Below are 13,599 nucleotides of genomic sequence, written 5' to 3'. Positions count from 1 at the left end.
CATTCCCAAATAAAAAAAATAAAAACTAAGTTTACCATATGTATTCATAATTTAGGTATTTTGTATTCTAAACTTTTTTCACGTATTGAAAACAGTAAATGCAATGGGAAACTAAATATTTCTTATTTTTTTCAAAAAATGGACTCTTTACTATTTTAAATTTGCTAAAAAGTTTAAAAAAAACCAGAAAAATCTAATGAAAAACCTGATTTAAATACAATTAAATAAACCTGAAAAACCTTATGTTACAACTTTTAGTCTAAAGTTAATTTCAAATAAACTCTTAAAGTATCACTATGCTACTTTTTTGAAAGTAAAAATCACACAAAAAATGAGAGTTTTAAAATCGATTAATTTCTAAAACCGTTTTTTTTTAATGTTTAACTTAGCAATCAACTTATGTGAGATGTTTAAAACAACTATGCAATAATATTTCCTTTGAGTATACCAAGTAAACTACTCAAACTATAACAAGTACTAAACAAGTAATGAATTCAAATTGAATAATAAAATGAAGATGTCACTGAGAAAAGGAAAAAAAAACATTTTTAACCCTGTTCAAACTATGTTGGTTTTAAAAAGTTATAATGTTTTTTTCGCCTGAAAATCATTTAAATATTTTGAAAGATCGTTTGATATAATCGTTTGACTTAGCAATCAACTTATGTGACATCGTTCGAAAACTATGCAACTCTCTTTTCCTCTCGAAAACTCTCAACAACTAATGGATTCAAATTGAATAATAACACGAAATTGTCACTTCAAAGAAGAAGAAAAAAATAAGGCGGGAAATGATCTGTTTACAAACACTGTAGAGCCAGATTTGGCGACGCCAATTTCTCCTTCAAATGGCATAGTGGAATTCTTCCGCATCCTTTGGCGGATCTTACTTCTAGCAACCTTTTACGATGGAAGATGAAGCTTTAGTCGTTGCTTGGCAACCGAAGAGTTGGTGGTTAACTTAAATCCAATCATGTGTGTTTATACTTGAACTAAATTTAAGTCGAGCAGTTTTATTCCTGTTTTATAAAATTCTATTTAATACACAAAACGTTTCAATTTCAAAGTGATTTTTCTCATACTTTAATGAATTTTATTTGTTTTGAACAAAAATTATATATTTTTATGTGCAAAGGAAACCTATGTTAAAAAGCACATGGTTTTCTAAAATTAGCAATTAACCTTGTTTTGTTTTGAACCATATAATGATTACAAGAATCCGTCCAATATTTTAACAATTCAAAATGGTTTTCAATTGTGTACAAACTGCCAAGTATAGGCTTTTTAATGTGATACTGTGTTTAACAAGCTTTTGGCACTGCCTGAACTGTTTAAACTTAGAACCTAACATGTAAGTAGTATTTTGATTTGATTTTTGATTTGATTTTTGCTAAAAACGGAAATGTAAAAACAAACACCTTGAAAATAAATAAAATTTATCTATGTTGTACAAAATTTAGGTTTTTAAAAATTCAACAATTTAAATTCTTAAATTTCAAGTTCTATTTCTTTTCTGTTAATTTGGATGTTCTGGACAAAACAGTTTTGAATGCTATTACGATTTTATTTTAAAAACGTATCGTATTCCCATAATTCTTTTTATCCTATGTGATTAATTATTTCATTGATTGTCTTTTATTATTCAAGATTACACAATTTAATCTTAAATTTCAGTTTATATGATTTTCAGTTTGTTGAAATTTTTTTTGCTGTACTACTAAAAAGTGTTCGCACTAATCCAAACAACAAAGTTTTTTTAAAAATTTTTTTTTTCACATTGGTCTTTTTATTTTAATTTTATTTCGAGCAAGTTTTTAAACTTTGACGGAAAGAAATAGAACTTATATTAAATTACCTTTGGGGAAATCAACTAACGGCTTTCATAAGGTTAAAATGTGCCATCTCACTTTGAAGAAAATAATCAATTAAAAAACTTACGTAACTAGCATAAGAAATTTTTTAACTTTCTCAAACTCACTCCATCTGTCAGAAAATTTAAAGCCTTTGACATTTATATATTTTTTTAACAAAAAGTTTCTTTTATCGAAATATATTCAAAACAAATTTCGATACAAAAAAATTATTTATGTGCGATTAAAGAGGTATTTGCATGTAATTTGTGTATAGAAAAATGTTCTTATTTTTTTAATTAATTTTTCGCAAGAAAAATTAAAAACCTGCTTTAATTCTTTTAAGTAAAACTGTCTAACAATTTTGATTCAATCATGCTATACTTTGTAAAAATTATAATTTGCTGTAATTTGTCCTTAATTTTTAAGACAAACAAGTAATGCTTTTGTTTCATTAAGAAAAAATTAAGTTAATTCATATAAACCTACATTCTTTGCTGCAGCAAGAAGCGTTTTTTTTCTGGGATCCTCTTCCAAAAATGTGTTGCATATCTGTATATAATATAATTAGTTGCAAATATAAGCTGTATATATTATCCAATTTCGTTTCTTTCCAGAATTGAAAACATATTAATAGCATTTTGCAGTAACTCTTCTTACAAAATCATTTTGGATGTCTCATAAAATCATTGAATTCATTTTTAAACAACTCTCTTCAACACAAAAAAAATATGAACAAATTAAAAACAAAATAAATCAACTCGTATATAAATAAAAATGTTATTCAAAAACTCTTAAGTACATAAAAAGTTTTAAGTATAAAATATATATTGAAATAAATAAATAAAAAGGAATATGTTTCCTGAAGATCTTATCAAATTTTTTGCAACCTATATTTGACAAATTATATAGGCAAATTAGCTATTTGTTTTGAAAGACGTAGGTAAAACTAATTTAAAAACAAATTAGTTACTGAGTTAATTTAATTCATAAAATAAATATAAATTTTTATATTTAGGTTTATTTACAACTATTAGATAAGTTATGTGTTACTTTCTTTCTCTTTTTTTAACCTTTTCCTCTCTCTGACTTTTTAAATTGAGAAAATCAAGATCACAATGAATAAAATATTTGCTTCTGATTGGATGATAAGGAAGAGGTAGGGCCGATTCATACAAAACGAGCTTCAATTTGTTCGTAATTCTGAAGTATATGGATCTTCTCTTTTTTAATGTAACAAGAACATTAGAATTTTTTTTTTATTTAGCACGGAAAATTTTATAATAATTCAATCTTTGCATGCAAACTAAACAGTTCGATGCTTTTTAACTAAAAACATTAATTGAATTCTCTATATCAATAATTTTGCGCAGAAAGTTATGCAAAATCAAATTCTTAAGTCTTTTTCCTTTTAAATTAACTACGTAAATAAAATTGCTTAAAGTTTTATGTGAATGACAAATTAGTTCCCACTACACTGCTATTCAATCCCTTCTACTTGGAGAAAAAAATTCTGGTAAAATGATCGTATTGTATGGTGATGACCTTTTCGGTAAACAAAAATCATGATATACGGTATATAAATAATTCCTTTTTTTTTTTTTTCGATAATATGGTGACGGTTTAGCAAAAATTTTAGTTTTCAAAATTATAATTCTTATTAGCACGCATTTAGCAGAAAATACAAAATTTGAAAGTAAATTTTACCGAATAAATGGTTTTTATGCCATGCTAATATAAAATTACAAATTTTATAAAATTACCAAAATTACAAAATATGCCAAATTTTTTGACTTATTATTAAACGATATTTTAGTGTTAATTTTACCAAAATCATTATCAAAGCGTTTCTGTATAAATTGTCGAGCTTGTTGGTATTTCTTTAGAGATATGGTAAATTTTATTACATTTTTTCGGATTAGACCATGCTTTCTTCTCGGTGTATTTACTTCTCTCTTCATTCGTTTTGTCATAACTATAAGAAAATACTAAAAAAAAGTCTAAGATAAATTTTGAAATGTTTATGACTAATTTTAAGTTGATAAATCTCAACAGTAGTTCCTTTTTTTTCTTCCACAATGCAAGCCAATCATCTAAAACCCCACTTTTTAATCTTTAAAATATTGAGAAGCGTCTCGAGAAAAATATCTGCTTTTACTAAAATTGATCTTAATAAGTGGGAGAGAAATATAGCCTTCTTTCTCTTCAAACAAAAGTTTATGAGTTATTTATTTTGAAAATAAAATTAAAAAAACTTTCCATCAAAATATGTTCCAAATCGTTAAAAACTATACAAATTAAAATTTCCTTAAAAACAAGTTCACATATTAAAAGCCCTTTATTAGCGAATATGATTAGATTAAATAAACCAATATTTTTCTTCAATTACATAAATTGATAGTAAATTTATTTGACAATGAGAATCTAACTAAAACGCACTAATTGATTGAACTAAATATATTCAACAAACTTTGAAGTTTCTTAGAAATATTTGTCTCAGGATTAAAACAACTATATTTTCGATATACTGTTAAGTAAAAATATATTTTAATTAGTTCTCTATTTTTAGTATTAGCCCTCTATTTTAAGTATTTTATTTTAATTAGTCCTCTATTTTATTTTTTTTTCTTGGTAGCAAATATAAAGCACCAATTTATATAGGAACCCATTTGTAGCCGATCACCTTTGAAAAAAAGTTTTCTTTTTCATTAAAAAAATCAATGAAATATTAAAAAAAGTGGCAACAGAAGGGATACACTATTTTTTTTCTATTTTGTTTATAACGAGTGGTGAACAGCTGACCTAATCTTGAGTTTACAACTATCAGTTTTCTACTCAGTAGCCTTGTAATTCTGATCCCAAAACAGAAGACAAGTAAACTCCTAACCTGAGCATTGGGACAAGCTAGTTTCCGCGGAAGAATTTTTGTTGGAACTAACCCTCATTGCGTTTCAGGGAGAGGAAAACCACGAAAACCTCAAATGGTTACCACGAACTATTCTAAGCTATTATTCATCTACCTCTGCGGATATTTTTACGACAACACTGAAATCAGTGCGAGCCGGGACCAGAATTCGTATGAACCTGCCACCTCTTGGATTTGAACCTGGGTGACATCATTGGGAGACGAACGCTCTATCCCCTGAGCCACCAAGGCTCAAAGATACATTACTAGGATTATTGTTTTTTTTTAATAGGTTTCGTGTACCATAAAATATTAAAAGTATAAATATTTATACTTAGATCTGTAGTCAATGCACACTAACTAAAATTGCAGATAACAGAAAAAATATACTCTTGCTATAAGCAAATATGTATTGTGTCTTTTCACACCAGTATTTTTCCAACATAGACCACTTGTTTGGCCGGGTTTTGATAGGATTAAGAAGAAACGGGTACCTTAACGAAATGTAAGAAAATAAGGGTGTAGTGTAAGAGTATAATATAATTACTGTATAGTATAACATTTCAGCGCTAGAGCTAAACCCTTGTTTTTTTCTACCCCTTTTTAACAAATCACTTACAGCTGTTGTTTTTTTTCTTCATCATTACAAATCGATCCCCAAAAAGAAAACATTTTTAATGGCATATTAATAATGTCTGCAAGAAATATAAATTCGCAATTTTTAAAAATAAGAGTTATGGATTCTATTTTATAATAAAAGATAACGCTAGATTTATTATCATTCGAACTTTTCTTCTTCTTAAAAAGAACAACAAAAATGTGTACGAATTTATCGAAAAATTAAAGATATTATATAGTTTTGTTTTTTTTTAATAACAGAAAGGCATACTTTCAAAGCATTAAAAAAATCATTTTTATAATGTTTTTCTAAAAGCACTTAAAAAAATGATTGCAAACTTTTTTTTGTAAAGTTTATATTGATTTAAATGTTTTGATTTAATATGATAAAACATTAAAAGAAAATAGTTTAGCTCTTATAAATTTAGTTATGATTATAATTCTGTCTAAAAATGATGAAACACGTTTAGTAACACTGTTAAATTACTTTATTATTTTTTCCAGTCATTTTGTTTTCAAAAGTTTAAAAGGAGGATTGCTGGAGTGGCAAGAATCAAAATTTTCAAACTTTGTGTTTTTATTTTTTATCAAATCCATAGCCATTCTCTTAAATATTAATTCAAAATAGATTGCGATAGGAATTTATGGAGACATTTGTAAGATCACAGAGAAAAAAATTCTGGTAAAATTACAGTACTGTATGGTAATGAGATTTTTGCTAAAAAAAATTAAAATACCATACATTTTAATTTTATTAAGCGTAGTCTGCAATGTAATTGTAATTATAAACTGGATGTGGGTGCTACTTCATTAAAAGCCTCTTTTAAAAATATTTAATTCTTAGATTTTTAGATTTTCGATCAGATTCATAATTTCATATTTTTTTGATATTCTATACAACATTGTTTTGAATTTTAAATTCAAAAATCACTTTCTTGCAAACTTTAAATTTCTAACATTTTTCAAAAGAGAATCGAGGTTTTATATCCAATTATATTTATCCAAATAAAATTCTGCGTATTTAAGTATATTTCTTAAGCAGGACTTTTACTAGTAGATTTTGCCTTTGAGCTCTTTAATCAGGAACTTTTAATCAGGAAAACATTTCAACAATGCAACACTCGTCATGATAACAATACAGGTTAGGAAAAAGACACATCACCATTAATAATAATCAATTGGTATTTATTTTGGTTTTAAAGAAATAACTTATGTAAACGAAAAGTTAATAATGAACTTCTTTGATCTCGAAATAACTTTTCTTGGTATTGGAAATTAAACTAAGTAAATAAGAGCGATATCAATCATATCTCTTGATCAACGTCATCAATAATGTACAGTTGACCACATTAGTAAGTTGATCTGATGCCCCGTCTATGATGACTTCTAAAAATCAAGCATCAAGTTGACAAAACTAATTGCATCGCTTATTTTTAAGTCTAGTTTATCAGTTGCGTTTAAAAAGGGAAAACGAGAGTTTAAAAAGAATTCGTCCCTACATGCTCGTGTTGTTGGATTGTGATCTGCATCGTTTTAGCTTCTGAAGTATCTTTTTAACATGAATAATACAAGTTTAAAAGCTTCAAAAAGAGATAGAAAAAGCTTCAAATACTTATATGATTTACTATGCCCCCAGATCTGTCAGAATTTAAATAGTTGGACCTTTTTTATGTCCAACAACTATCTTATCAACATATTGATACATAATATGAGAGTAAACTATACAATTAAACAGATACAGTTGCTGTGTATTGGAATTTAACTATTTATTTTGAGAAAATTTCATTATTCCTGCTTATCTTCGAGCTTTAAGAAATATTAGTTAGGTTACACTTTCCATTTCTGCAAGACTTCTACAAGACCCTGACAATCAAGAAACAGTGTAAAAGAGTCTGTATGAGGTTCATAGCAACTGTAAAAATTAAATAATTAGAATGCCTTGTGAGAACATAGCGATAATATGGTATATATCAATATGTTCCAAATAGATAAAATCCAAGAGATTATTTCTGCAGGTTTTATTTGATGAATATTCGTATTGATCTACATTCAAGTTTTTCTTAGATTCTTCTGTAAGTCTCAGAGTGATGAAAACACGTGGAAATCATAGTTCAACAATCTTAAACAATGACGAGATTGTTAAAAATATCATCCAAAACCATGTGTACCAGCCAAATGAAAAAATAGATTTGAAATATATTATCTCTTATCTCGGTTCTTAATGTGAAGTTATTTAATACTTAGTCATTAAGAAGTCTGTCACTTTGATAGTTATTTTGAGATGGAAAGTCTTTAGGTGGCATTGGCCGAATTGGCACTTACGAAGTGTTTTGCAATTCATTTTTATTGTGCAATGTGTTAATCCTCCTACATACTTCTGGAAGTTATTTTCATGGTTTTATCAAACGAAAAAATTTTTTATCAAACACTGTCACTGTCAATGTCACATAAGTGGTTTTAAATACCCAATAATAATCATGAGTGTTAAAGATGGTATTGGCCCTCAATGTGTTAATCAAAGAAAATTGTAGTTAGTAAAAATTAAACGAATGTTGAAAAATATTTAAAAACAAGACTTAAGAAAATGAAAATTATAGATTTAAAATCAGTATTGGTATATAAAGTCAAGGAGACACAGTGATTAAGACACTGAGATGATCTTGTTAAGGACTGAGATTCTATCCATTGTAGCAGCTTGAAGTCCACTCAGTTTTATATTGATAGGTACTAGCTTGTCTAGGGAGTAAAAGTGTCCGGTGCGCAATATTGAAATTATTGCCCCATCGTGAAATTTCGGAGTCTACACTGCCATCTGAATTACATCGAGCTATTGTGGGAATGCTTTAATTTTTATGTAAATATCAATGATGTTTTTTATCCATGCAAAAGTCAATTTTATCATTAAAAACCAGTCAATACTAATTATTCCTTACAAATAATTATTCATTAAATCGTTATTAACAATTTCCGTTATTCATTATTCACTACAAACTACTGGACAAAAATTACCGTCAATTTCATCTAATAAACATGATATTTTACGTTTATAAGGTATGATGTTATACAATTTCCTCAGAAAAATGAACTAGAGGTGATTTTGGTTAAATCAAAAGTAGCTGTTTACTTCACTCAAATATTAATTTAATTCTTCTTATTTTTTATTGCAACAGAAAATTACTTTTTATAAAAGAGTACTAAGTGTGTGAATCAAACAGCTATTACGTAGTTATGGCTCTCAGGTAGAGAATTTGTCTCCCTTAAGTCAATTTCTGTCAGGACCCCAGTGTGTTCTAGTTATCTTTTCCTTTTTTATCCGTTTAGTTGCTGCAGATTTATAAAATCTTTTGATCAGCTAACTTACGCAGCAAAAACTTTTTGTGCATGGTTTCCATCATTCTTGGTGTTTAGGTAGAAATAAAACATTCAAATTTACCTAATCTGTTTAGTGTAATTATCGTACAAATAATTAAATGACAAAATAACATTTTTTGAAAAGAATTACTAAAAATGTGCTTATATTTTCAAACGAAAATTTTCTTGCAATGAAGCCATTGAAATAATTTTAATACGTCTAAAAATATGTGATGACACTACATGAAAAAGAAAGAATAAATAAGTAAACTATAACAGTGCAAAACTAAATAAAAATGTGATTACAAGCTGTGTAAAAAACTTTAGTTTACCACAACCTCAAAAATGATTGCAACTAAACACCAAAATTTTTTTACAGTGTAGGTTGCGTCATAATATCATTTACATTACACGAAATATAGTTGATTTTAAGTCTTGTGCCATTAAACCTCACATCAACTAAATAACGTAGTTTACTTGAGTTAAAAAATTAAAACTGTAATGGATTTTCACGTTAAAAAATTTTATTATAATATAAAATGAAACTAAACTTTAAAATACACTGTAAAAAATTATATTACGGTAAAAATGGATCTTACAGATGATGTACCCAACGTGCCGGTACTTTATTCCATAATTTGATTCGGAATTTTTCACAGATCATTTGAAACCGTACAATTTCGCTTGTCTTGTTTTAAGCATTAAATGGCATAAATTATTGTTTGACCCATTAAGGAAGAAAGTACATCTAACGGCTTAAAAAATTTATAATTTTTATGAAACTATTTCTTGACTGATAAAATTTAGATGAAAATTATGCCTGCACAACAGAGTCTAAATGCTTTGAAACAAGTCAGTCCGATAAACTTTTTTTTTTCAGTCTGACGGTTCTTTCAATTAACTTCATCAGTCTAAAAATTTCTTAACATCAAAACGTTGCATGTTCCTTTTTTAAAGGTTGCATCTTTGTTAATTTTAGGAATGTGATATGTTGGATTTATGTTTTTTAATAGCTGAACTATCGACTATCAATAGAAAAATTATTTTTTTGTTAATATTGTGTAGTACACTAATGTTAAGTATCATAAAACCAAATGGAAAAATATTTAAATATTTCATGTTTGAAACCTGTTTTTTATTTCAAAAAGCCAAAAAATACTGTATGATTGAAACAAAAGTGTTTTTACAATCATTCATAAGTGTTGAATACAAATGATTAACAGAATTATTAATTAATTATTAATTATTAAACAGAACACTTTTATCGACATCATGAAAAAATAGTCACGAGTTTAGCATGAAAACTAAAGAACGACTGATAAGCAATAGTGTTGATATAATTTAATCAAGAAATAGTATTTAAAATTATTTTTTTATCAAGTTTATGGCGAAAAATACATTCTTATGGTTTTATGCGTGTTGTGAAACAACTCAAAAGAAACCGTAATCGGTAGGTAATGGCTTAAAACTTAAAATCTTTTATCATTTTAATTCTTTACACCTTTTTAATCAATAAACTTTAAGATAACGTTGTCGGTGGTCTAATCCAAGTTGTGTGTATTAATTCGCTATGTTTACAGATAATTGTTAGTATTATATTTTGTGAGAACTTTTAAAATGCAAGCATATGACAAAAACTTTTTTTTCTAATTAATAATCATCATGAAATATAGATTTCGGTACAATGACTCTTATTACATAAAATAGTAAGACCGCTTTTATACAACATTATCGTGTAGTTAATTTATTTTTATGGAGTCATAAAATGTAAAACGCTCTACAATAAGTCCTCGAGTCATAAAATTATACCCCGGATATTCTGAAGACATGATTCGTATTATTCCAACATTTTATTCCGGGTTTGGTGTGAGAAATTTTCATCTGTCGAAGAGAAATAAATTAAACAAAAGATTTAATTGCTTAAGTCCACGCAATATTTTTGTTCTCTTGTTATTTCAAATTACTTATTCCAAGTATAAAATTGTAAAAAATTATAACAATGATTTATATATAGATGCTTACACTTTGAAAGCTTTAAAAAGTACTTTACTTTTAATTGCTAAGGACATAACTCATTATTGTTCATTAATTACTTTAAAACTTTGGCACAGATGGGACGCCGGTGTCCCTTTTATATATTTTTTCTGACGCTCCTATTACTAGCGAAATTATATTTCGGTATTTTTAATTTTAAAAAAACAGTGAAATAGCTATTTAAAACATATGTTAGATTTTACTACTGTACTTAAGTACTTAAACATAACATTCAAAAAATGAAAAAAAATGTGAAAAATATCTTTAATAAAAATCTTGCGTTAAAGGGTTAAAGACAGAACTGTTTTTGTTATTTTGTTACTTTAAAAAACTCATTCAAAACACAAAATTATAAGAATTTATAATCAGAATTTATGCATAAATTCGTACAATTCAAAAGTATTAAAAATTGTATATTTTTAAATGTTAAAGACCATAAATTATTGTTCTGTTATTGCTTTAAAATACTCATTCCCGAGACAAAATGTACAAGTTTTAAAAATTCATAATGTTGATTTGTTCAGAAATATTATGTTTCATTATTGCTTTGAAATAAGAATTCCCAATGCATAATTATAAAAATTTAAGAATTCAAAATACTAATTTATTTAAAAAATTTTATAATTTAAAATAATTGAAATGTAAAGTTAATTTCTATTTGTGAAATTAAAAGAAACATTGGAGAAAGCAATTACAATAGGGGTTGATCTGTGCGCAAATGATTTTACTCTGTATTTAAATATAAATTTCGGTATTGAATGTAAATATTTAAAAAAAATTGCATATCAATTGGAATGCAATGTTTTCACTGTTATTAGAACACCGAATATAAGTTGAAACTTCTGAAAAGACATTTACAAATATATTTTTTTAAAGGAATGAGTTATAGTTTTAAACAGCATTTTTTATAGCAGCACTTTTCATACCCTCCAAGATTTCTTTTTAAATGAAGACCTAGAGGATTAAAATTATAACCTACCCTTATGCAATATATAAATTAACAGATATAAATTTTATAATGCCTCACAAATGAGTGACTTCTTATAAACCAGCAATGTATTTTATTGCACGAATGATACTCTCACTATTTGGATAGAATTATTTACAGCTAAGTAGTGATATGTTTTTTAAAACGATGTTTCTTATCACTTTTTATCCTGAAGGTCTTTAATTTTCATCCTGCTTCATTAACACTTTATGCAGTTTCATATAAACTAATGAAATTCCACTGTATAATAATGTAATTCGTAATAATTTTTTAATTGTGTTCATAGTTTTGATTAATAAATTGAGGAAAAAAATATTTATGTTGAGTCCGTTTTTCTTATAAGATATTTTATGAAATGTCCTTTTTTATTATTATCTATTTGGATCCTTTTTAATAATAGAATATTTTATGAAGGGACTGTTTTAACGTTAAACTATTTTGCGAATTGTTCATTTTAACGATAAGCTATTTTGTGAAGGTTCCGTTTTAAACGATAAAAATTTTAGTGGCCAGTCTGTTAATGGACCTAAATTTCTCCTAAATGACCCCTGATGCCCCCCACGTGACAAATGAATTTCTTATGACCGATATTTTTTAACACTAATTTTCCCGATGTAATACGATTAAAATATCTTCTTTCAATTCCTATCATGAATTTCGTCTACTTAGAAATTTATTACAAATAGTTTAACTGTCAGTACGTATTTTCTTTCAATAAGTATTTTTTTTTCCTTTCTAGTTCTATTTACTTTCCCTACCAATTATAATTCAAAATTTAGCTCTTTGTCAAACTGACACAATAGACAAAATAATATAAAAATGAAAATTAAAAAAATAAAACTTGATATGTATGTCTAATGGCATGTTGAGTAATGTTGAATAGAGTCAAGCAGTCTACGGAAATTTGGATCCAATCCATCACGGAATCAAGTAGACAGAGTCTTTAATTGTAAGCTCAGTTGTTTACCTTTGTAGTCAGAAATAGACGGTGCACGGATGAAATTCTATTAATCTGATAGCCTTGGTATGAAGAACTGTTCAGGGTTAACTTAAGTGTAAGTAATAGGCGTAAAGTGTTCTTAAATGAGTAATACTTAATCTAGTTTAAAAGCTACCCTTCTCTGAGTTGTTAAGAAGTAAAGAGTGTGGAATAAATTTTAACCGGATATTGTTACTGACGATAATTAGACTGAGATGTTCTTTGAAAGAAAATCTTTGAATTGCTGATCTTTGAAAGAAAAATTTTGATTAAAATTTATGGCTCCGTGAATGAAAAATAACATAAAACATTAAAACGTATCGTATAAGATGGTATAGACACTTGCAAAGATTAGAAAACCCTAATCCTGCAAGGAAACTGAATTTTGCAAACCCTCTGGCACTAGGAAAAGATGTCGCCGGTCGTCAGGTAGCTGGACAATGAAAAAAAGGGTCTTGACGTGTTAGGCGTCAAAAATTGGAGAATATTGGATTTAGATTGATAACGATGACTGTAGCTGACTGGGACTACCTTGGCCTGTTCTAGGCCGTAGTGCAGAAGAAGAATTTGTCTGAGCTAACTGTATTTTTTTCTTTTACAAATGAAAAAATTTAAATAACTGCATGATAATATTTATCAGAAAATGTTCAGTGGAAGTTGATACTAATTACATTAACATTTTCCTAAAAACAATATGTGTAAAACAGAAAAAAAAACATTTGCGTGAAATACGATTTATAAATAAACATGTGGAAACGAAATAATTAAGTTTCGTAGATTTTTAGGAAGAAAAAAAAACAGGGTAATTCTTAAACTCGCAATATAATTATATTATTATTTAATTTTTTAACATTATGTTAAATAATTTTAGGGT

At 27.0% G+C, this 13,599-nt stretch overlaps 1 protein-coding gene across 1 annotated transcript in view; it reads left to right on the top strand.

The window, feature by feature from the left end:
* Nucleotides 1-888: 888 nt before the first annotated feature.
* Nucleotides 889-13,599, top strand: part of LOC107439276 (multiple epidermal growth factor-like domains protein 6) — a 278,214-nt gene continuing 265,503 nt past the window's right edge. Inside the window, exon 1 of the mRNA XM_071187265.1 lies at nucleotides 889-1,351. Within this exon, the coding sequence (XP_071043366.1) occupies nucleotides 1,245-1,351 (107 nt within the window). The 5' untranslated portion in view covers nucleotides 889-1,244. The remainder of the gene's footprint in view (nucleotides 1,352-13,599) is intronic.

This window comes from Parasteatoda tepidariorum, chromosome X1, assembly GCF_043381705.1.
Source record: "Parasteatoda tepidariorum isolate YZ-2023 chromosome X1, CAS_Ptep_4.0, whole genome shotgun sequence".
NCBI lineage: Eukaryota > Metazoa > Arthropoda > Arachnida > Araneae > Theridiidae > Parasteatoda > Parasteatoda tepidariorum.
The sequence above is the reverse complement of the archived record's forward strand: the minus strand, read 5'-3'. Positions and strand labels throughout refer to the sequence as shown.